Source organism: Halichoeres trimaculatus, unplaced genomic scaffold (assembly GCF_033239565.1).
Source record: "Halichoeres trimaculatus isolate MK-OKI-2021-1 unplaced genomic scaffold, fHalTri1.1 fHalTri1_scaffold_23, whole genome shotgun sequence".
Lineage (NCBI taxonomy): Eukaryota > Metazoa > Chordata > Actinopteri > Labriformes > Labridae > Halichoeres > Halichoeres trimaculatus.
Genome location: NW_027437201.1, coordinates 11,593,234 through 11,619,631, shown reverse-complemented (window position 1 = coordinate 11,619,631; position 26,398 = coordinate 11,593,234). Strand labels below are relative to the sequence as shown.

Genomic DNA, 26,398 nt, shown 5'->3' with positions numbered 1-26,398 from the left:
GCATAACACATGACAGAGAGCAACAGCAGTGAGCTTCCCCCATATGTACGTCACACTCGAAACGTGATGTAAAAAGCCTGTGCAGCCTCTTTGTGGATTATGGTTTGAAATTAAAAAGAAAAAACATTGAAAAAATCATGCTGAGTTCTTTAACAATAGCTACAGTTACATCATGGCTGCTTTGATTTCTGCTGAATGGGAGCATCATGAAAAGGGCCACATCAAGCATTGTTATATTTTTGGAACTTGTGTTTTTTTTGCAACCTGAAAAGCTGCATTAAGTGTTCTTGTTTGGTGCATACGTAGTTCCAGATGAGTCAGATAACCCCGATAGAATTGTTTTACATTTGATGGATAGATTGTCAGTATTTTTCTCAAGAGTTTAATGAGAGGATTAATTTCACTGCTTTGTTTGTTTACGATAGTTGTATGGCTAAAGCAAGCACCTAGTTAGCGTAGCAACTCAGGGACAAAAAAAAAAATGCCAAAAATGTGTTTTTACATGGCCCTTGTAGAAAAGTGAAGCTAGTAACCCTAAAAGTGTGCAAGGCAAGCTAAATGCCCCTGGTTCTAGTCTTAATGCTAAGCTAGACAAGCAAGCTAGCTTAGCATAAGCTTGTTAACCAAATGAACTTTGTTCTCTAACTTATTGTACTTTTAGTCAGGACCTCTCTTGTCATATGGATCAACCATCTGCATGCGGTACCTTCAATTTGGTGGTATAGCTCATCAGGGACCTCCCTGCCTGGTGATAAATAATAATTCTATTATCCCAGTTCAGCATTTTCCTGGTGTAAATATACTTCTCAAATTCTCTCAGCCAACCAGAACTGTCTCTGTGTACATTTAAAACACTGGAATCACTGATTTTATTCTGTGCTCTCATCCACTAATTTCCTCTCTGGCCCTGAGGAGCTAACCTGTTTAATGTCGACCAAGCAAAATTGGATCTTCTTCTCAAAGCATTAAGGCTTTATTTCAAGGTCTAAAGCAGCACTGGGAGTGGGAACATATTTGTCAAAGAACTAAAGCAGCCTCCTTTACTGGCCTGTCACAAGGGTTCTTATAGAGCAAAACCACTTTCATAGAAGCAATTTGGCTCCTCAATATACAGGCTTTAGAAGTCACACCAGTGCACCTATCCCCAGTTTGAAAAAAAAAATCTTTTCAGGGAATTGACGACCTATCCAAAGAAGAAAATCATTTTCCATTCCCAAAGATAGCCTGCATGAATAAAAGATAAACAATCAAAAAAAGTATAAACAGAAAAAAAGAAAGCTGTCTTCCTTGCATTGCTTTCAAAAGATGAAGCTGACCCCTGAAATTGTCTGCCAGAAAATGAATGTGAGAAAGTATTCTTTCAGAGCGAGGTGTGGAGGCAGAGATTGCCTGCATGGGAATAAACAATACACAAAATAAAAATAAAAAAGAATTGAGAACCCTGGAAACCTGAGTGTTGTTTCAGAGCTCGATGATAGAATATTCTGAAAGTATTGATTTACCATGGAACACAGGTCACTATTCTGGTTTTATAAAAAGTACTGCTCGTAAAGCCCTTTAGCTGGTGTGCACTGAAAACCAATGGAGATCACTTAGGTTCTAATCCCAAACACTTCAGGAGTTATTCATACTTGTGTTTAGCAAGCAATGTTTTTTTGCCATCAAAACTTAGTGCGCTAACATGTCAAAATCTGAGTACAACACTTTTTCCACCTGGGACCATTGACATGTGGAACAATATTCATGCTAAGAGACCCAAGACTTGAATGGTTTCAGTCTTGACCTGAGCGGTGGATGAACTGGTTAGCCTACAATGTTGTTTCTAGAGTTAAACCACTAATGTTGCAAAAGAATCATCTATAATGGCTGAATAAAAGTTATAACCCTATTTTTTTGTGTTATGAACCTCTATTGGTAACTTAAGCAACTTGTATGTTTTACAAGGTTTTACAGAGAATGGTAACTACATTTGTAATAAATACATCTGTATGAGTGTATTTTTTTCTGTATAACTGCTTTGTTAAATATCCATTGTACATGTTTAAAAAAATGTTTTCAAACACAGTGTTATGATTTGATGTAACACATTTCAAAAGGGTAGGATTGGATAAGTTGATACTTCTTCCTACTCCTTTTTGCTCATGTAAACTGAGAAACTAAATCAGTAATTGTCTTGTTCTGTTTTCCTTTTTTTCTGACTACCATTCATTTGTATTACTCACTAACCACGTATACATGGACCCAAATATTCCGCTTGCATTCGGTTTATTTGCTCAAACGGAGAGAATATAACCTTTGTATCCACCTCATTCTGAAAGAAAAGTGCCAATCTGAATGGAAATTTAATCGGTTTCACAGGGGTGGAATACTCCTTTCCCCAAACCGTTTGAGGTCTCGTATCCACTCATTCCGAAAGTTGCCAGGGTGCCTTCTTTCAGCGCATGCTCAGATATGACGTAAGAAGCAACCAGAGACATTCCTCAATTCTAAAAATCGCGGCGAGCAGTCAGTACTGGAGGAAGGTTTGCTTTTGATCCAAACTTTGAAGAACTTAACATAATTTCAAGACTGGACGGACGAAAAACTCGCAATATTGAGTATAATAGTGTGATAAAAAAAAACTGTCGTCCTCCGTCTTTGTTAAGAAACGGGATGTTTACGTTTGTCTGCGCATGCCCCATAGACTATTCTGTTTGATTATAGCAGTGCATGTAGACCAGAGATTGGAATATTCCTTTCCATGTTTACTATTGTTTTCGGAAAAGTCATTCAGGAAGATTCCATTCGGAAAGACGAAAAACCCCTCACATAACCGTGGCTACTGTTTAACTTGTCATCTACATGAACAAAATAAAGTCATTTATTGTGATAAATTCCACAAAATATACTACTTCCTTCCTTCCTTAGGCTTTAAATTTTAGTGACTGCAGGTTACGGTTGTTTCCACAACAGAGTCATGTCTGTTTCTTTTTCTGTGAATAAATCCCATGGACTTAATGACTTGCAGTTGGTCTCACCACTGCTTCCAGAGAAAAGGATGGCTGGCACCCCTCTGAGAAAATGGCCTTGATTTGATGATAAAGAAATGCAATTCACAGCTCATTTCTGATGCTTTGCTAGAATCAGAGCATTTCACTCGTATGCATTGTTCTCCAGAGTGTTTCTCTGAACAATCAACCCGGTTTGCCTGGTGCAGCTTGAAACATAACTGTTGCACGGTATCTGTTCTCTGCTCTTTGAAAAGAATATGTCCTTTATCTTCTAATAACAATACCATGCTGAACAAATACTTTCTCATAGACTATGCTCAGTAAGGATGCTGAATATGTATTAAGCTACTGAGAAATGCCTCATCTAGGGTGAATAGCAGTATCACTCAGTCCATTATTTGTCCACTTTCATCCTTTTTTGTCCCTGCCGTGCTTTGCTGCATTCTCCCATTTCCTCTTTCCTGCTGAGTGGGTGCCCTCGCGATAACACGTGCACTCTCTGGGGTGATAATTCCACGTCTTGTCTCCACGGAAATCCCATTTACCTGTCAGCCTTGAAACAGTGCTGGCCCTTTTGTGCCTTTCTTTGTGATAAAGACTCCCATCTGGGAAACTGGCCTTTTGCTTTTTACAGACAAAGTTTGGGGAAGGAGGGACGGAAGGGAAGGTGGGTGTTGGAGTGAACCTAATGGAAAAAAACTCGGAGTAAGCAGTCAGGGTGATGAAAACATATTGAATGCTAACGGAGGAAAATTACCCTCAGTCAAATTGAATTCAAAATGGAAATATGGAAAAAAAATGCACAGAAAGGAGAAGAGACTTCTCCTCGATCCGCAGCAGGATTTTATATCATTTTTATACTCTGCAATCACCAATTTGTCTTAATTAGAGGATGCAGTTGAACATTCTGAAACACCTCTACTGTTAAATTGCTAATTGTTGAAGTACAAAATAAAAGATTAAAGGATGTAAAGAAACCTCCATGCTCAGCGAATCACGTTTGAAGCCCCTTCCTCCTCATCCTCCATCATCTCGCTTTCATCTTGTGGTCACTGATTGGATTTGCTAATTGCAAGCTAGGTTCCTATCATGCTAAGAAACCACACCACTGAGAAAAACCATTTCCCTTCTGATCATTTCTCTTTCCTTTTCTGTCTCATTCTTCAACCAAAAACTCTCAATGTGGCTCTGAACAAAGCCTTCATCTACACATCCATGAGGCCGCGCTGCGTAGGAGAGAACATGTAATGTCTGCCTGTAGTGAATGGCGGTTGTCATTAAAGTGCAGGTTCGGGTAATAATTTATCATGAAAGGACGCCTGTTGATAATTTGCATGACAGAGGGACACAAAATGATGTAGTGTGGTGAGGCATTCTGCAGCCCCATAAATCACTCTCAGGCATCAGTCACCATGCTGCATCTCCCACCCTGTGTCCTCCAGACACACACATCATACACATACATGCACACAATCATAAAGAAAGCTGGGAAATGAAAGTAGCCAGCATGTCATTTATCCCTCAGAGTGGATAAATGCCTTTTGGTCATTCGCAACACATTATGGGACCTAATCATCCTGCACTCATAATGTGGTGATCCTTATGTTTCTTTACCATGGGCTCTTACACTGTCAGGAGGGAATATTGGCCAAAACATGGCATGTTTGAGAGAAATCTGACAGGTTATTCACTTTTTTAATTAGTAACACTTTATTTTGATAGTTCGTCTGTTGACACTAAAGAAGCTATCAGCAGATAGTAGTTGCATTTCGACTAATTGTCAGTTTATATATCACAAGACTAGTCATCAGACAAGAAAAATACATACATAATGTGCATTATCAGTAGATATGTAGTTTCATATCAACAGTTCATCAATTTATATTTAACAAGACTCATCAACCTGTCAGTTGAAATGCTTATCACAGACAAGACAAGTGTCAGGAAACTTAAAAAAAAAACAACAACCTTGGAATGCACTTTATTCTCTACTGATAATTAGTTGAATGTATGTTACCTGTCTGCTGAAAAATTGTGCTGAATATCTTCTGATAGTTGTTGAGTGTCAACAGATGGACAATCAAAATGAAGTGTTACCTTTTAATTTCTTACTTTGACCTACAATATCCCCACCGGCCTCATCTTGATGTTAGTATGACTTTTACTGCATCCAGTCAGCAGGGGGAGCTCTTAATATTTAGGTTTCAAAGTCAACAATACTTCTTGCATCTTTCTTTTCTCTCTCTTTTTTTTTTAAGAGGAAAAATTTGCAAGGACATGATAATTTATATTAGGAGACACAGACTGAATTTGACTAAATAATACAAAAAACCCTGCTGTAATGCCATCTGTAGGGTCATGCTGTCTCCTTTGAGGCAGGCTAATTCATGTTGCTCGGTATCTCACTTACTTTTTTGAAAATACTTAAACTGTCAGTTTCAATTGCACTCTCGTGAATAAACAGTAAAGAAATCCAAACACTCAAGGCTCTTCCAGCAAATACTGCCAAAAACTCATCAGAATTATGTATGGTGAGTTGACATTTAAGTTACTTTTTTTTAACCTAACGATTGTGAGAGAAAAAAAAAAAAAACATACCTCTTGCGGTGATGAACTTACAGAGTTATACATACTCCCTCTTTAATAGAATTATAAATCACCACTCCCTATCATGCATCTGATAAGCCTTTAGACCCATGAATCTATTACTCAAAGTGTCCCCTTGATATCAAACCATCTCACCTCAACCAAACCAGCCTTGTTGAATCCAAAATGCCTGGTAAATATCCCCCATCTGCACCCACCTTTGGTTTTAGTGTAAGATACAGAAAAAAAAAGAAGGCCTCATCATTAAATCACAGGGGTTAAAAGGCTTAACCATGGCCTCTTATCAAAACACCCAGCTGGTGATAAATGTGTCTTCACTTTTGAGCAGAGAAGGACCCATGCTGATCAAGACAACCGGCGGCAGAAAGAGAGAAAGAGTGGGAGACAAAGGAGGAAAAGCATGGGAGCACATAGCTTATCTTTGCCTCTAATTAGCTAGTGTATCTACAACTCTTTAGCTGCCAGCCATGATGGGGATTCCAATAAATTTCTCAGCTTCACACTGGGTTTTGTTTTTTCAATGCGTTAACAGTGTTCGGAGGCAGTGCTGAAGTGTGCATGTGTATATCCTGAGTGCTTTCATTTGTCCTTGTTTGTGCACGCTGAAGGTATCCTGAATGCAAAATATAAACCTTGAAGGAGGAGAAGGAGGAGGAAGAGGAGATGGAAGGAGGCAAAGAAATCTAATTACAGTAGTACCATCTATGAGTAGCGGAGAGGCTGAGAGCACTGCAGGGATTTCTACTTCACTGTTTGCCTCTTGGAAAGGAGACACTGGTTCCCAGTGAAGGGAATTCAGTCTTATCTGGAGAGATCCTGGATGCATGTTAAACCTGTTCCCTCTAAATTCAACATCCTCATTGAGTGTGCAAAAGGCAGTTTTTTCATATTTTTCTTCTTCTGCTTGCAGAAAGACAATGCATACTGACTTGAATACATATAGTGATAACTGGTATAGGTAGGCCACAGAGAGCATTATTTACAATGATTACTAGTATGACAGTGATAAGGCAGCACAGAGGTACTTATAATAAGAGTAAAGAAGTTCCTCTGGGGTAGCAGAGCTTTGCCTGATTGTTTGAAACAAATCGACTGTACAGAGTGAAAGACCTTTTCAAAGCAAACTTGCAGGAATAGATAGTTGGCAACAATACTCAGGGAGGCTGTAGACTTAAAATGATACTCAGTTGGTACTAAGGGGCCCAAAGTGAGCCAAGAAAACCTCCTCCACACCATTACAACACCAGGAGCAACCTTAACCATTGATGCAAGGCAGGATTGATCCATGCTTTCATGTTACTCAAAACTCTGAGTCTAGCACCTGAACGTTGCAGCAGAAATCCAGACTCATCAGACCAGGTAACATTTCTCAATCTTCTATGGTCCAGTTTAGGTGAGCCTGTGTGAATGCTCTAAGGTTGGACGTGTTGTGTGTTCAGAGATGCTCTTCTGCAGACCTCGGTTGTAACCAGTGGTTATTTGAGTTATTGTTGCCTTTCTATCAGCTCCAACCAGTCTGTCCATTCTCCTCTGACCTCTGGCATCAACAAGGCATTTTGGCCCACAGAACTGCCGCTCGTTGGATATTTTCTCTATTGGGACCATTCTCTCTTGAGATGGTTGTGGGTGAAAACCCTAGCAGATCAGCAGTTTCTGAAGTACTTGGACCAATAACCATACCACAATCAGACTCTTAAATCTCCTTTCTTTTTCATTCTAATCCTTAGTTTGAAATTCGGCAGGTCTGTACCACATGTCAACAGTTTTCTGCCATGTGATTGGCTGATTAGATATGTATGTTATCAAGTAACTGAGCAGGTGTACCTAATAAAGTTGCCATCATAACCAAAGACTGATAATAGAAACATATCTTGGTTTTTCTTGGGTTTCATGTAGTGTGATGAAAACAAGTTAAACTATTGAAACAACGTTCTAAAAATATTGTTGTAATAATAATAATAATAATAATAATAATACATTTTTTATATAATAAAAATACATTTTTTATATAATTTGATAACCAAACGTTTATGGTCTGAAAATAACATCACTTTCCGCCTATTCAATTTTCCTCTTCATAACAATATCTTTTTGAAACCTCAGTTACAGACTTTGGTGTCTTGTTAAGTATTGCCATCAGTCTTATTTCCCTCTTTTGAGTTTAGATCTTCTGATGTCATTGGCCTTTTCAACTTGTCTTTCTATTTTATCCATCCTAGATGATCATTTTAACAGTAAACATATGCTACATACTCCTCTGACATTCTTACTTCATTTATCCACGGGGGAAATTTGGTTATTTCATCTGCTCTTTTACACAGTAAAGTATTTGTAATTCTAATTTCATTAGAAGAGTTTTGTCAGGTTTAGACTCTGATGATACGGCCCACTGACAGCAAGTGTACAATTAAAGTTATGAGGTAACACCGAGCCATTCCACTGTCGAATTAAAAATGCTAGTAATTGCTTAAACACTTAAGAACGCACTGCCAGATAGTACACCTAACCACGAGGGGGTCATCACATGGCAACACGGCATCATTAATATGAGCTGAAAGCAGTCAATAGACCCCAGAAGGTGGAGCCACTCGCTCTGATGAGCCACAGGAAGACTAATTGGTGTCACACTTTCCCCAATATGCAGCTGTGGGCCTGAGATAACATATATATAGTCTACAGTGACATACACGAACTGTGGAATTTATCAGGCGTAAAGGAAAGCACAAACTGCAAAGTGATTTATATGCAAAGGAAACACACACACTGAGCAAAGCTGGTGTAAAATAAACAGAATAAGCAGTCACACACATAATTACTCAAACATCTCCATATGCGCTAAAAAAGAAGAAGTAGAGGGAGAAATGAAAAATACCTCAGAGGGGAAAAATCAATTACATGTATTTCTTTGTCTGCAGGGGACTATATTTTCTATTTCCATCATATATCCTGGGAGAGGGAGGGGAGGGGGGGCTGTTGCACAACCCAGAAGCTGTGGTTGTAACACTCTTACACTGCTGAGCCGAATCCCCAGCTGCTTTTAGTCAACTGACACCGCAAAGAGACACCTTCACAGTGGACGGAGAGTGTGTCGGGGAGGGTTTGATTTGAAGCCAAAGACACGTTTGTGTGACATCCAGTATTTCCATTTCAAGGCAGTTAAAGCGTCCAAGTTTTACTTCTTTTTCTTCAGACAGACTGCTGTTTCATTCAGCTAAGAGGCAAACTCACAGGAATAGGCAGCTATCCTTGAAGAGTGTTTTGAACAACATCAGTGTGCTATTGATAAAAGGAAACACAGTTACAAAGTGCTTCCATAAGGGATCCTGGAGCAAAATTCCTTTTTTTCTCTCTAAAAACATGTAATCCTTCAGCTGTTTGTTGGTAAATCTGCATTTTTCCTTGGGTGAAATTAAAGCAAAGCTAGCTGCACAGAGAGATAGAGACTTGTCCCTGTCAAGTGCTTACTGTAATCAAAATCTCTCCAGAAAAATGGCGTGAATGCTCCATCCGTTCCAATGCGTTGATGCTCCAGTGCTGCTGGAGTGTGTGTGTGTGTGTGTGTGTGTGTGTGTGTGTGTGTGTGTGTGTGTGTGTGGCTAATGATGCTGCCCTTTACTGTAATGACAGTCATGATCACCGGAGTACAAGAGCACATCTGGAGGGCTTCGGATCACAGGGTGCAGCTCAACATGGAAGGCACATGATGCGTGAATAACTCAACGTAAAGAGGAAGAAAAAAATCACCACAGCCAATCAAGCTGATGTCCAGAGGAGACGTAACTTAACACGAATCAGAGAACACAAAAAAACATGGTCCCTCAATGTGCAGCCACAGAGATGAACATCACTTTTTGTTATTTTTTTCTTCAATATGCAGATAGTAACTATTTTATTTGCAATTCTTCATCCAATCTCATTTTCTTGTCTTAATACCCTGCTGTGTCTCCATTTCAATATTTCACCACATGCTTGTTTGCGCCGCAGGAAACTCCAGCATCCAGAGCAACATGTGTTTCATGAAGTTTGCTTCATGTGAAAGCTTAAAGTGTGTGTTTAGAGTAAGGGAGTGCTGAAACAACTAGTTTTCCTGTTGTTCTAATAGACTTTAAAATTCTAACTTACAGGCTACAAAACATCTGGAAAACTGTCAAATTGATGAACTAGCTAGAAAAGCATTCAGAGAGCGCAGACCTCCATCAAGCATATTGTGATTGTCATGTCACACTTTAGTCCTACTTTAATGTTATACTCCCTTTCAGCAGACTGTCTGCTACAATTTGGTGTTAGTTGCAGGTTTGTACGATAATTTGTTACCTGACAGTGTTCAAAATTATGATGACCCAGTACATATTTCATATTCAGGATCTTAGTATCCAGAATATTGCCAGGATCTGGATCGTACTTTTGCATCCGTCAAAAATTATGGTGACCTTGTCTTGTATTGTTTTGCAAAGCAATCCGACCATTTATCGTGGAGTTATATACACATTTGGTGAAAACGGCCCTGTCTCACAATCATAGAGAATCCTTTAAAAAAATCCTGGATCCAGACGGTGATCTGGATCGCCACCAAAATGTCATCACTTCTTCCTTGTTTTATTTTGAATATTTCCTGAAAATTTCATGAAGATGTGTTAGTTACTTTTTGAGCTATGTTGTTCACAGACAAACAGACAAACTCCCAAAAACACAACCTCCTTTGAGGGAAGTAACAAAATGAATGATTAATTTAATTTTGATCAACAGCAGCAGAAATAATCACAATCATAATCATCACAAGAAAAAATAAAACAGTCTGATCTAGCAGAGCTTATAGATGCTAATGATTTCATGTCCTTAAGTCAGACAAAAAAAACAGATTTTGGAAATTCTTAGGATGTGGAAATTGTAGGAGCATAGGGCCTAGTTTTGAAAACAAATCTTATAAATGTAGGGAAATTGAGATGAAGGTGCAGTTTAGATATAATTAGTTCTCAAAGCAGTTTTTTTCTAGTTTAGTTCAGTTTTTAATTTAGAAAAAGGTAAGTTTTGGTTTAGTTTTTATTAGTTCCAGTATTATTCATCTAATCTTCCACCACTTATCTGGGTACGGGTTGCGGGGGCAGCAACGCCATCAGCGAAGACCAGTGGCCCCTGTCCCCGGCCACTTCCACCAGCTCCTCTGGGGGGATACCGAGGCGTTCCCCGGCCAGCCGAGAGATATCATCACTCCATCATATACTGGATCAACCCGGGGTCTCCTCTCAGCTGCAAACCCAGGCTAACTGCTCGAGGGCTAGCCTGATGGAGCACATGACTTAAACCGCTAGGCTGTACCACCCCACATTCATCATGGTTATTATAGATGTCAAATTTTTTCATCATGATAACATTATTTTCAATATTGCTCAACACTATATTGAGGTATTTTACTGGCATGGTAATCATTATGACGAATAGCCCAATATGAATGTACAGAAATGCTTCCAAAAATAGTGGAGTGATAACTGCAGCTAGTGCATCCTACAGCCAGGCCTCAAGGACGTACTGTAGTGGATTCAGGCAACAGACAATGCAACATCAGTCACCAAGACACTGAAAGTAGGAGATGAAGAGAGACTGGAGGATCAACCTGAAGAACAAAAGCTGGATTGTTCAACAATAGAGGGAAGATTCCTTTTGTGCAGATTCTGTTGAGTGATTGTGTATGAGTTGAGGGATTCATTCATTGAACTGACTTTTCATGAGCTATTTTTCATCAGAATGATTGTTCTGAATTTGATTGCGTATTTGTTACTTTTCATATGAGAATCACATTTGAAAAAAAAAAAAAAGTTGACTGACTGAATCTTTATGAGGGACGCCACATTGACAAATCATTTCGCAGTGACAAAGAAAAATCTCCATCTGATAAATTCAAGGGACAGAGCTTGACATTTCGCTGGGGCCCATTGTTATGTGTGGGACAGAGCTGAACAGAAAGACTGCATGGGTAAAATATGACAGCATGTGGATAAATCACCCACTGCACAAAATCACGGCTCTTATCTCTCACAGCGTGCCATGTCCACGTGTATGTATGTGCAAACCAACATAAGAAAGCCATGTCGTGAACACAGCATTAAAGAGAGTAGGAGTATGTCCCCCATTCGTTATTAATAACTATGAACAGTGCATGCATGCATACAGCTCATGCAGTACACGCTCTGTATGTAGTCTGAATGTATAATTGCAGACATGAGAGGTGTGAACAAGAGCGTGGATGTGAAAGGACACTCTTGCCAAGTATGTTCTGCACATACACGCTGTCCCAGCATACGAAAAGTACGAGAAGAATGCCCTTTAAATCTTTAACCAGTGTTCCCTATCAATTATGAGAGAGACGGGCCATCACGCTAAAACAGGTCAACATGGTTAAATACACGCTGGAATAATTGCTTGATAATGAAATTAATACCGTCTCTCGACAGTCACCTTGGTGCATGATTGAAAAGGTGCGTGTCCGTATGAGCCGTTTTGTCAATCAGCTGTGCAGAATTGTCCAGATAGAGCCATGTGGAAATGTTCTGTCATTCACACTTACTGTCCTTGTGAGGGTTTCCATGTCCAATACCCTTGTATCAGACTCTGGTAAGCTCACAACAATGGCTTCTGATCATGGCATTATTCCTCTTATAGGAAGCAAGTGCAGTAATTAATTCAATTACCGCTTGTGTTTAGTTTGAGTGCCAGGAGTTCCTCTGGTGGTTGGTGCTAATGGCATATTAATCCTCTGGGCCTGGGATCTTTACTGAGCTTCAGATATGCTGGAAGTGAACAGGTTCTAAAGGGATAATGGCTAAGCAGTATTAAGATAAGAAATTTAAGACTTCAGAGCGGACTAAATCCATTCATTGAAAAAGGCCTGCTGAAGTTATGAAGGCTACATGAGAAGCAGCTGGTTAAAGAAAAGTCTTTTGATGACCCAAGATGGGCACACATTTGTTAATCTATAATCTTATCTGACATTAACTTGGAAAATCATTAATACAACCTTTAATTACGGTAAAACTTGCTTTATTTAATGTTGTCATTTGCAAACTGCATGACTTCACACAAACTGCCATTGACTGTTGGCTAGATGAAGTTGGACTAGGCAAAACGTCTGGGTAAGCTTCCTTACATCAGGGTCAGTTTTACTAACATAAATCATGTTGATAAATGTTCGTCAAAGACCCATTTTTTCATGATGAAGATGGGACAATTATGAATAAAAATAACCACTGGTGATAAAGACTCAAGGAAACATGGGCTTTTTTTTCGTTATGATGAGACGAAAATACTACAGGTGGACCGTCAGACATTCATTACTTTTCAATGTTTGATACAACCTTAATACCAATCTCTACAACTGCTAACTGAATGAACTGAAAGAGAAAACCTTTGGACTAAAAGTATAGATAAATTGTAGATTGACTAAAACTCAACCTATTCTTGACTAACTATGACAGTCAAAAAAGACTGAAACTAACCAGTATTTTTGTCAAAAGACTAAGACTAAGTATAGAATAGCAGCCAAAATTAAATTTGCATTTTGCAAAACACAAACATTGTTCAGCTGTATTTTTAAACTGAATTCTTAAATTACCATGGTGGAAATTATTTTGTGTGCGACCAACTACAGAGACAATGACCCCACAGCATCTTGGCTCACCATGACAAAGTGGTCAAGCAATAATATCAATGACATGAGTGTCTCATTTCTCTGGGAAGCTATCATTAAAACAGAATAACGCACAGTTGTTGGTTTCCGAGCAACATCTACTTTTTTCAGTGGAGACTCTGTATTATTTAGCAAGGCAAACCCACTTTTTACAACAGTGTGTCTCTGTAGTAGGACAGTCCAGGTGCTAAACTATCCTGACCCCTGACTATCCTTACCCACTGATAATATTTGATGCATCATGATACAAAATATGACAACCAAGACCCAGATCAGGCAAGAAGAGTTCAATATTTCTTCACTGACTCCAAAAAAGATACATGTTGTGTTAAAAGACACAAGGGTGCAGAAAGACAACACACACTTTAAATGTCTTGTAGCAGTGTCTTTGAGAATAAAACACCAAACCAAAACGTGTTTGCACAAGTAAAGTAAGGGAAAGGTGATCAGCTGTGAACTTGGATCCTACCTGCCTTCTTGAACCTGTCCAGCAGGATTTGTCTGACTCCTGTCTGCAGGTTGAAGTAGTCATCGTCCTCCTCAGGACTCTTTGTGTACAGAGGGATATGCTGGAACACCAGGAGGTGCTTGGGTTTTGGTTCCTAAACAAAGACAGATGTGAGGCAGCCATCTCCAAAACCAAAATCCGATTGTTTTCTTTAAACGGCAGCAGAAAGAAGCAGTTATCTGAATGTCCAGACTCCAAAAAAAGACATTATCTAATCTCTGAATGTCTTCATCAATCAGCCAAGAATAGAATTATGTCGTTTATGTGATTTTACCATAGAGGAGGCTCTGCTAAGCTGCTCCTCGAGCCATGTGTCCTGGGCCTCTTTCAGCTGAGGGCAGCCTGAAGCGTCGTAGAACAGCTGTGAGTTCAGAACCAGGCAGAAGACACCACCCACCTATGGGAGCAGGAGGAAAAGAAGACCACCATGATTTTGCATTTTATTTTCTACTTTCTTGGACAATGTTGTGATGTCTCCCATGAGAAGAGTGTTTTAGGGTTGCTGCTATGGAGACAGCACTTCAAATTCTAAGAGAAATATATAAAATAATTTGTGCTGATTATTTGACTTTTCAATGAAACACATCAGACACATTTGTAAGGAAAACAAATTTGTGAGACGAGGAGCAGAGCCGAGTACGTAGGCCCATTAAAGATTTCCAAATCTACTCCGCCAATGCTTAACTTAGTAGCTTATTTGGCTGTTGCTAGAAGAAGCACTGTTACAATTGAGGTAAAATAATCTACAAAACACTACTTTCTTTAATTTTCTCCACAACTTTAGTTTTCAAAGTCAGCTCACCCAGAAGCTGAAATAGTCATCTCCCCAAGCTCTGCAGTACTGCTCCACTGTCTTGGGAGTTGGGGTGTTCCCGAGATCATGGTTTCCACTGACGAATAACAGCGGGATGGAGGGATCCGTCCCCTTCAAGGCCGCCTTTAAGTCTTGTTCCTGTTCTTCTCTGAACGATGTGTCTGGAGAGGGAGAAAAAAGAGGAAGTCATGGTCACAGTGAGAACGTCAGCTCAATATCTGTGTGACAAATGAGTTTGTGGTTCAAATATAGAATAAAATACCGACTGGAATAAAAAAAAAAGGTCTGTACTTTATCACTGGTACAGGTAATAACATCCTACCTGGGCTGAATACAGTAAGTGAAGGGGGAAATTTATACCAGTGTTGATGAAAAGTGTCAGTTTGAGAGTGTGAGGGTACTAAAGGCGAGCGTTGCCCAAGGGAAGGGGAATTATTTGGACGATAATGATGACAGCTCAGGGAATGATCAATGCTCTGTACAGCTCGACTTAATATCACCATGGTTACGGACATGATGAGTAAGTAGTGTTCTGGTGGAAGCTTCCACGGCCCGCTAGCCAGTCATCTTATCAGATTCACTGGTCTGAGAGACATGAGGCTGTTGGTTTCACAAGCTCTTTATGAGTTCATTTGTTTATGTTGGTGTGTAAATCAGGAGTGTCTGGGTATGAAGGCCTGGAGTTCACAGAAAGGAGAAGTGAGCAGAGAGGAGGGGGAGTGTTTTAAGTGGAATTATCTCGGCCACGGTGTAGGTAAAGGGCTGAGGATGGCTGAGGCTCAATCCATTCATAATTCAGGATGTATATCAAACAAAGCTAGCAGCCCTCGCTTTTAAATTATTCCTTCCTTTCCCTCCTCGTGTATTTCTTTCTTTTCCTTTTCTATTCATCTGAGTAATTATTTTACTGGCCCACTTCTGGAGCTAAGGCTTCCTTGGATGTTTGGATTGGACTCATTACATAAGAGCCTTTACTGTCAGAATGTCTTGTTCACGACAGTCAGAGTGTGTGTAAAGTCTGAAATGTTACCAGATACAAGGTGGAAGGTTTCTGCCTTTCTCACCTCAGTAATTAAGCTCACCTGTCAGAGTGCTGCACACTTACAGCCACTTTTATAAAAGAAGAAATGCCTGCTTAAAACATCACCTGATTGAAACTTTCATGAAGATAATCCAGATTAGGTTTGCAGGGAATCAGCCTTTGTGCGCTGTTGATTGATTTCCTCATATATAACAGGAACTAGCTAACCTTGCATGATTGTGACTGCTGGCCATACATCTGGGTGCTCATATTGGTGCCACAGGCCCTACACTCATCATCAGTCTACTACGTCTTGAAATTACCTATAGCAAAGTAGAGATTGGGTATCAGGTATCGGATATCGGGTATCGACGCCGGTCTAAACTTGACACCAGGGCTAAACTATGATTTAGTCTACAAGGTATAAAATCTTACAATCAGATAGTAATTTCTGTAAATTCTGAAGCGTGTTTTTAACCAAACTGATGTTCAACATTTAAACACTTGTATTTCAAATAAATATTAACTTCAGTTATTCCATATGTACTTATTTTTGTCATTTACTCAAAACATTACCAGTCTAATCCCACAGTAGATCATGCAGGTTGTTATTTAACACTGGCATTAGATCAGGATTGGTATCGGTCAATACCCAGAGCACAGGTATAGCTATCGGTATGGAGGTCTGAAAAGTTGGATGGGTACATCCCTGGTGCAAAGTAGTACTGAAACCACTCTGTTGAAATGATAACTCAATCAGCAAATCGTCATTTATCTGGCGCCAAAAGAAGCAGGTCTAGATTAGGGTCTATTACTGACGAAAACCCAAATCAAGACGAGATAAGACCCAGTTCCATCACACATGCCGGACTCAGTCTTATCTAATTTTAATACATCATGAGCAGAGAAAAATCTTAACCTATTTTAAGAACGAGCTTCTGTTAGCGCACATGTCAATAAAAACAATAATACGACACGTCGACAACTGAAATTATGTAGTAATCAATTTTTATAGCCAACGTAATCATTCATGCCGACTAATTGTTAGCCCTCTTTACTCTCAGAGAAAATGACTCACTAGAGAAACACAAGGAGATTCAGCCCATACCGTCAAACTTTAAGACTGTCTGAAAATCTGCAAAAGCCTAACAGCAGCTCAGAATCAATACACTTGTACTGATCCTACACATTTGGGAACAATGCGAGGACCTGCTAATTTTCTCGTGTTAAAGGAGTCTCTGGGTGATTTGTGCAGCAGTTTGAGGAGAAAAATTGTTTTGATCTAAGGGGAACTGACAGTTGGAAAAGAGTCTTGATGGAAAAACTTAGACAGCTGAGCCCACATCGAAGAGGACTCATTACTGCACGATTACAACATTCGACCGCTGCTACAAAAAACACAAACAAAGACAGCTGCTCCTAAAAACCTAAAGATGGCTGGGGCAACAGCTGTCCTTAGAGCTGTAAACTAAAAGCTGCAGTTGTTTTCAATCTGCCGTGACGCAGAACTCAATTTTAACCATTTGATTACAAGTGGAAGTTTCAAATGAGCCAAGGAAGGAATGTAATGATGGGAGTGAATAAGGAGTGCTCGACCACCTCTTTAACACCATCTCTCTGCCCTCCAGTAGGAAACCTGACCTTGTCAGCTGCTCCAGTGGAGCTGGTCTGGAGCTAAACACACAAAAGAATGTTGAATGCTTGACACCACCCAAGTGTGAATGTGTCATCTAGTGAGTGTGAAGCTTTTTACTTTCCCAGAATAAATGAACGGGAAAAAACAGCACTGGTGGCCAGAAACACTGGGGCAGGGATGCTGCGTCGCCTTCTGCTTCCTCACACCTCCAGCAGCCATCCACCAAGATAGCGACGCCCATGAATCATCCGTGAGGACAACACGGGGCAAAACAATTCTTAACCACACAGAATCCCATCAATCTGCATTCAGGATACCTCGCTGAAGATGAATGGGGAGTGTTTTTGGGCATGACACCATTAAGGCAGGAGCAGTTTAACATTTGTGGCTTGTTGATATATGCGTCCCCCTTCCACTCATGGTAATAGAGCCAGTATGTAAAGTGGGGAGAGGATGTTTGATAAACACGTTCCTGAAAAGCATTCTACAAATATGCAAAACAGAGGAATAAAATGCTGCAGATAAATACGAGGATATCATGAAGGCTAATTAAACATTTCATAACGGATGACTTTTTTATGCATACATTTACAACCGCAGCTGTTCTCTTTCTGCATAAGCAATATTCTGTACATAGAGAGCGGTATATAAGGAACTAAAAACACAATGCAGCTCTGAGCTCTCTCTGGAGCTCTGACTGAAAGGCCTTGTTCGTTTAATGAGATTGCCACACTGTGATTCTCAAACCCTGACAGGAGACTTTGGCAGGTTTTCGTCGAGCCTGTCCAACACTGTAAGCACTTCTCTCAATTTCTTCTAAAGACTGTGGAGACTGAGCGCGAGTGTGTGTGTGTGTGTGCGGTCCCTGCTGTCGCATACATTTACTGCACTTAAACAACTCTCGGTGCATGGGGACCTTTATATTTGAGACTAACTGGAGTTTGTACCTGTGATGACAGCTGCTGCTGGTGTGGAAGTGGACTGTAGCTTGTGATGAGGTGGGGGAAGGGATTAAGTGCTATATTAGACATATTCACACACAAACTGGTCACATTTCAAAACACTTGACTGTCAAACTATCATATGGTTTTTGTAAAAGCATCATAAGATTTTTTTTTACCCTGGCACTGCTATTTGACCCACGATTTCCTGGATCTAAGTGAGAGGTAAGAATTGAGGCTGTGTTTCCAAGAAAGCCAACACCAGAACGGTGCACACGAATAAAGAAGTCCTTAACACAAAGCTGGATATGAATCATCAGCCACACATTCTGTCCCGAGAGAGATAAGTATATAGAAGACAATGAAAAGCCATTCAGACCGGATGCAACGTTTACTTTAAAGGCCATATGTGAAGTGTAGGTTATTTCAGAACTGACATTATTTAGATAGATAGATAGATAGATAGATAGATAGATAGATAGATAGATAGATAGATAGATAGATAGATAGATAGATAGATAGATAAATAGATAGATAGATAGATAGATAGATAGATAGATAGATAGATAGATAGATAGATAGATAGATAAATACTTTATTGATCCCAAAGGGAAATTCATTTTCATGACATGTGACCAATGAAATGCGCTGTGATTCGCTGAAATACATACATACATAATACATAATAATTTTTCTTCTTTTTGTGATCAGCTTTTTGACAGAGATTGGCCAAAATACACCGGATGCGTCTCCACTCCGTTACCTGATCAGAAAATTTCCATTCAAGGCAATGTGTCAACGAACACTAGATCTACTCCATTGTGGTGCGGCTCTGTCCCTGCTCCGGCAGGTTGCAGCATATACGCAACAATCCTATTTTTCCAGGATGCCAGAGCTGTGAAGCATCAATTTGATAAAAAGCAGACCAGGTGGGACAGGCAGGTGTTCACAGAAACCACCTAAGAACGCCCAGTGACTTTCAAAGTAAAACAAACCAGGTCAAAACAAGATTGTATTTATCTTGAATATAACAACAAATGGACATTAAAAGTACAGCCAAGCCAGGAGTAAACAGGTTTGAGAACGAGGAGAGGCCCATCAATGCATTGGATGGTGCAGGAATTCCTCGTTCTCAGGACTCCAGTTATCTGGTGTCCTGCCAAGTTCCTAGGGATGGGTGCCTTTCACATTTGAAATTAAATGGTACCGATGTCTGGTACCTGGCAATAGGTACTGGTACCCAACTGTACCAATTTTTGGTACTTTTGTGGGTTTATGTGGTAATAATTTGTGTAGTAATAAAATCTAAAGGTTTGACATATTTATTTCTCAATTTACAATAATGCAATAATGTTTTCATGTCAATTATGGAAAAACTGGCTACTCCTCCACTCCCTCATAGTCACAAGGATGCTTTTAGGTACCTCAACATGTATCGTTTGGTTTTATGTGAGTTGGTACTTGTTGTGGAAATTTTCCTGTTTCTGGTGAAGAATGTAATAGAGACTTCTGCCAGCCAGCAAGGTTTTATTTTCCTTTGCAAAGAAAAAGGTCAGTCAACACTCGAGCAGTCAAAGTGAAGAAAAGACCTCGAACATAGTTCGGGCCAAACATTTATGCTTGAGAGAAACGCCCCAAAAGGTACTGTCCATGCCCCTCTGTCTGCTACAGGAATCCACATTGAGACAGAGGCCTAGAAGTTGGGCAGAAGGTGTGATGACAAAAGGATCAGGAAGCTTATTGAGGAAATGGGGCATAGGGTGTCTCAAATGGTGGAAACAAAAGCAATGAATTTGCAGTTACACAACAGGGCCTTGAAGTTGGGCAGAAGGTGTGATGACAAAAGGGTCTGGAACCTTATTGGGGAATCAGGATATGGGGCATCTCAAGCAGTGAAAACAAAGACAATGAAATTATTATGACAGTACTCGATACTACAGACAGAATTTGGTAAGTGACTATAAAAGTACCTAATTCTGTACCTATCCCTAAAGGTGCCGGACTAAAAACACAGCAGATGTGAGTTGGGGTACGCAGTGAATATGCAACTGAGTGAACTAGAGACACATCTGGTGTATTTGGGTGGTAGGATGGATGACACAAACTGAGCTGACATGTCACATCTGGTCTTAGGGGGCTAACATGTAAATGTTGCATGTGGTGTAAATGGGACTTAACACTTTAGAATTGAGCATCTTTTTTACGCAAAGAGTCATCTGCAGTTCAACATGGTCTTTGGCATGAAACTGGTAAGGTACCCAACTAAAAAACAGGTAAAAATAAAATAAAAAAAAACAGGCAACTGCATCAAAATGGGTGGCATCAAACAAAAACACAGAGTCATGAAAATCAAATCACTGACAAAACATCCTCAAAGACTGAGCTGGACTGATTGCTTTTTTCCCTGGTTTTGTAATCCAAGATTGGACAGTGCAGCTAAACCAGAAGCTGTGGGCGATATTCCTTTTCTGCACAATAACCTGAAAAGCAAGGTCTTAATTACTGCGTTCACTATCAGCATTCAGCTGAAGTGCTCTCAGCAATAGTTATTCACCTAAAAATCAGTTCTTTGATTTTCATTGTCATTCTAGTCCCATTTCATCCTTGTTTCTACCACTTCTTTGAGCCTATGAGTTGCAGTAAAAACTTGGAATGTGTTCTCTCAAGTTGCAGATGAAGTCTAGATATGTGTCAAAACCCTGTGCAGTTGTTTTTAAGCATTATGAATTAATTGATGTGTGCTTTTGTGTAGCCATTGAGTTTAAAGTGGGGGTATAATGCTTTCCCATTTTTTAAACAAGGGTATAAAGCAACAATGCTGGGCGTTCATACTAATCATGCGTAGATTTTCAAACTGCCACATACTCATATTCCTATATCGTGTTCCTGATATATCCCGAGATCTTCATGAGACCTGCTGAAATGATGAGGTTACCACATAGGGATCTCCTGACTGGTTCATGACAAGCTGACTGTGCCAGTCTTAGACACTATTATGAAAGCCCTGTCCTCATCAGGGCACTAGAGGGCCGGCCAATCAGAGGTAAGGGGGTTTGTGGTGCTGGGAGTCTTAAAGAGACAGCAGCTAAAATAAACCATTTTCAAAAGCACACTACCCACTCTTTAATCATGGTTAGGTCAGGTCTAATATTCACTTGTGCAAGTGGATGTTGGTTTTTGAAGTTGGATCCTAGCAGGGCTCTGACTTGGCTGAGCTTCAATAAGTAATTCAGGTCAAAAGGTTATCTTCTAGGTATCTTATTGCTGAGGTTGCCTGAGTTTCGAGTTATGACCTTGGGTGCACGAATCAGAGAGCGCAGTAAATGCTAGAAAAGAAGTGGGTCTGTCCATCAGATGGGAAGTATTTTACAGGTATTTCAAATCTATGAATCTTGTAAATTCAATTGGGTGGCAAGGCCAGGCTGTCACAGCCACTCTTTTTGAGATTTGCACCCAAGTTTAATAACTTCTACTCCTGTGTGGATTGTCTGTTTCTGAGAATTTCAGATGTCATCTGAATGCAGCCACCTTCATTTTAGAGTTAGGAAGGTTTGTAGATCCCTGGAGAACTTCTCATGGAGTACATCGACACCTTAAGAATTCCTCCTCAGTGTCTCCCTTTAGAGGTTTCCACTCACGTCTAATGCAGAAGAGACCCCGGGGCATACAGAGCACACATGCTGAATAAAGTATCTCAGCTAAGCCTGGGAAAATAGATAGGAAATGATAATATAGACGTTTCCAAACTTTGCAGACCTGGTACCGCCCACACTCCACTGGACCGTTACATCAGACAAACACACACCATCACTAAATCAGCTGCCCATGAAGAAAACGCTTCCACATGTTGCACGGACAAGTCTTCATATCATTCCACACATAATCTGCCGTCAACTACAATTAATCAAGATTGTAGAGATATGAACAAGGACAAGGATGTCCCAAGGCAACCTCTACTTCACCTTTTCAAGTTTTTCACACATTCAGATGCACACATGTGCTTGAGATCTTCTTTATATCATGCATAACTTTCCTCACCAAGCCCATGAGACTCTGCTTGAATCCTTTGTAGTGCTCATTAGGAGAGTGTTAAGTCCAGCATGTATCTCTAATCTAATCAGCTCTGTATCTTGCTCTTCTCCCCCCCTCTTCCCTCCTCCTCTGCTCTTTATCCTCTTCATTTGTCAGCTTTGAAAAACAAGTGAGAGAAAGATGGAGTGAGGGAGAGTAAACCAGCGGGAAGGAGAGAAAGAGAGGCTAGATTGAAGGAAGTCCTTGAGATGAGAAAGTGTCTCTTGAGAGTTGGCTTAGATTGGAGTAGATACGGGGGAATTGGGATCAAGGAGCATCAAATCAGGAAAAGGTCTGCACGGCACAAACGCCGGCCAGGATCATCGCAGTAATCAGGAGCGAGATTTTGCATTTTCAGGGATAGAATTTGCGCCTTGGAGACAGCAGAGATTGGACACAAATGAGCACATTTACATCTACCACTACTTTTCTTCTTGCTACGCATGTGAATCTTTAAATCAGTGCTCCATCAGGGGTGGCTGGCTCAGACAGTAAATTGAAGATTCTCATATGTAGCCCATTTTTCAAAGTCTGCTGCAGCTACCAAATGACACTGAGCCCTTGGGATGAATTAGCGTGAATGTGGTTAGATTGGCACTGAATGGGAAAATCAGGCCTTAAACAAGCATGTCGCTATGGTTGCTGTCATGTCTGGCTTTTGACTTCTGCGGCCTAAGCAAAATCTCTTTGTTAAATGAGAAGTCTGGGACGCCAGCTTGCAGATGTTAAGTTGAAGGGACAAAGATGCGACAAAATACCAAGTAAGATCGGCTAACATCAGAGCATGGTATATCAATGATGGTAAGTAGATGCTCAACAGAAAAGTTGGTGTCGTTAATTCTTTGGAAGGGTTTGAAGTATGGCACCTTGTAAATCTTTACAAAAGCCACAAAACATCCAAATCCAATCCAGTAATGTTGCATTCAAACCAAAATATGCATATATGTATCTGTAGAACTCCATGAATCATCGGCTCCTATCAGACTGGAGATCTTCCTCTGATGTATGACTGGACGGACCAAGAGAGGTTCACTCATTCTGGAAAAACTGACAAACTCTGAGTTCTGTTTAGCGCCCCAGAACTACCTAAGGAGTGGACCCTCTTCTTGTATGTCTTCTTCCTGTTTTTGATCCAAAAAACAGACGAAAGACATGAGGCAGATGTCTGTCTAACATGAGTCTGGTTCTGTCCAAGGTTTCTGCCCGTTAAAGGGAAGTTTTTCCTTGCCATTGTAACTTGCTAAATGCTGCAAAGTGCTGTACTCATGGTGGGTTAAGATGAGATAAGACTCCTTATCTTGTCTTGATGTTGGGTTTCTGCTAATAAAAATTTATTAACATTTACAGGTCTAGACCTGTTAATGTTTTTGTAAAGTGTCATGAGATAACGTTCGTTATAATTTGGCGCTTTACAAATAAAGACTGATTGATTGATTGATTGATTGACAAAACCTACTTTTTTGATAGTGTTCATCTCGGGCGCTCCATCCTTTAATCCTCTCCATGGTCGTCTTTTCTCACGATCGCACCACTCTTCCTCTCTGAACTACCTCGTCACATCTTCTCAGATTGTTTTTTTTTTCTAACAATATTGATACCAGTAAAGATCGGTTATCAGCCATAACTGCAATATTAATATGGGATATCGGTATTGACCAAAATTTTCATATCAATGCATCCTTACTTAAAATGGTTGGTAAACTACAAAAAAACAGCACCAGAAGAAAATGTAATGGATCGGACTCCTGGAAACATAAAGAACCTGACAAATAACCACAACAGGTGACTTTTCCATTGGACAGCTGCTTGGAGCCTCTCACCTGTTCTCCTATTTCTCTACTCCTTCTTCTGCTGACAAGATTTGAAGACATAAATAGTTTTTGTCATTCTTTATATCTGTTAATTATGACCTGTGCATTAATTTATGAAATTCCCCTCACAGTGAAACATCACTAACTTTTGAATCTAAGCAAATAAAAAAAGTGATAACACGATATCTGAACTCACTGAACTCCTCTGGCCCTGGATGAGTCCAGAGAGTGACAGCTGTCTCATACGAACACGTCCTCTGTGGGTTCTGAAAGTTTCAGTCCATCATTATATTTAATGATCGCACAAAGACTTTTGAGCCAAGAAACGGCACTTTGTACTCTTTGTAGGTGCCTCAGCTGAAAGGCAGCTCACATCCTCACTTCCAACTTGTTAGATTGAGTGTGTAGCTGTGCGCATGGCACAAAGTGTGAGGCTTGTGTGTGCATCTGAGACCAGCACAGGATTGGCTGTATTTGTGAAGGCCGGCCAGTGACTGAGCAGGCTGGAAACCGGCCAAATCTAGAAGACACAAGTCGGTTGATCACCTTTACCCAAAATCCTGTTTTAGGTATTACCCAGTCGCAACCAAGGCACCTTGAGTTATCAGAAAAGAGAAGACCTTAGTTCTAGATCAGGCATGTCCAAAGTCATGCCCAGGGGAAAATCGTGACCAGGGGTTCATTTCTATACAGCCCCTGGCTTTCATCTTACAGTGTTTTTAAGTTTAGCACAGAAATTGACCATGTTATACATGATGTGTACATTTACACAAACAAAACTGAAGTAGATCTAGTAACATCTCACAAAACTACATTCTGCAAAAGCTTGAGAATGTTGACAATTGGCATGTAGAAATGTTTGTCATAAACAATCATGATAAAATCCAGATCCTGATCCTGCCTTACAAGACAGCATTTAGTTTGCTGATGTTCATGCAGCACTGAACGGCTATATGGCTCCAGCTCCTGAACATGATTTCAAACTAGTCGGCATGTTCAGATCAGAAAAGATCGGTTCAGAATCTGAAGTTGGCATCATTGATGGGTGTGTCATATTCTGTAATGATAACAGCAGCAGGAATTAGAGGAAGTAGGGAAAACAGAAAGGAAGAGTGTGCACTTCTTAGCTTCCAGGATGGGTTGTCCAGGACCAGAATGCTTTACAGCATGTCTAAGTCTAAATGACAACAGCACGCCGGCTGATGAAGTTTAGTAGTGAGAAGAGATAAAACACAGAGATCTGTGTTTTTCTCTGTGATTCATTTTGTAGTGATTGTGGACACAGGAGCCTAACTGTGGGACAGAAAAAGGACACAAGAGCAGAAGAAAGCTAAACGGGAGCAGCTTGAGCTTACGGCTAATTAGCCTTTAGCTTGGGCTGTTGACAGGCAGGACACAACTAACCAGGATTCACTAACGCTTCACATTACGGACTTGTCTAAGGGCACCAAACTGCTAGCTGTGCTAAATACAGACAGCTACTTAACTACATACAAACTGACACTGGTAACTTGTTGTCACTTACTCCTACAGATATGTTGAAGTACTGGGCTGTCGATGTCACTAATGTATTGTCGGCTGCTACAACGTTTGCTTGTTGTCATGTTTCAAACCATAGTGCTATATTACTGTACTGATAAGTCCCCTACCTCGGCGAGTTGTATCCAGTGAAAAGTTGTCTTAAACAAAGAAAATTTGTTTCGATCCAATCTCCATTTCATTCTGAAACAAACATGCTCCTCGCTAAAAGTGATTTATGACAGTGTCCTGAAACTCCGGGCCACAAGGTGGCGAGGGAGTGCAACTGAAACAGATCCTCCTCATAGCATATTTAAATAAAATTGTTCTCTTTACAACAAGTGCTGTTAGAATTTTGACTCAGCGGACTTCTTGTTCCTCTTTGTGCACCTTAGAAGTACGTGGAGTTGAGATTACAAGTCCAAATCTGATCACACCAGACAGTTTTCCATTCAAGACAAACTAGAGGTTCCCTGAATGGAGGCATCACTAACTTAGTAAGCTGTCAAGTGTTTGAAAGTCTTAAGTACAAACCAGTGCTGATGAATACAACAGCCCCATTGTTTTTCTATTGTTGTTACAGGACAATTACAAAATCAAACAGAACTTTTCATTCCTCTGCAGATTCAATTCAAATGGATGCTTCAAACAGATTCATCAGAGGCAGGAATAAATCAGCGTGTTTGTGTACTGTCACACTTGCAAATGAAGGTTGTCAAAATAAGGTATGAGGCATGAGACCACAGCTGTTTACTAAAGGGAACAGACAGATGAGAGAGAAGGAGACAGACCGGAATAAA

At 40.2% G+C, this 26,398-nt stretch overlaps 1 protein-coding gene across 1 annotated transcript in view; it reads right to left on the bottom strand.

Moving 5' to 3' along the window:
• cpped1 (calcineurin-like phosphoesterase domain containing 1) overlaps positions 1-26,398 on the bottom strand; it is a 45,262-nt gene that overhangs the window by 8,248 nt on the left and 10,616 nt on the right. Inside the window, exons 3-5 of the mRNA XM_074662774.1 lie at positions 14,589-14,761; positions 14,061-14,183; positions 13,748-13,880 (exon numbers count right to left, since the gene is read on the bottom strand). Coding sequence (XP_074518875.1) covers positions 13,748-13,880; positions 14,061-14,183; positions 14,589-14,761 — 429 coding nt within the window. The remainder of the gene's footprint in view (positions 1-13,747; positions 13,881-14,060; positions 14,184-14,588; positions 14,762-26,398) is intronic.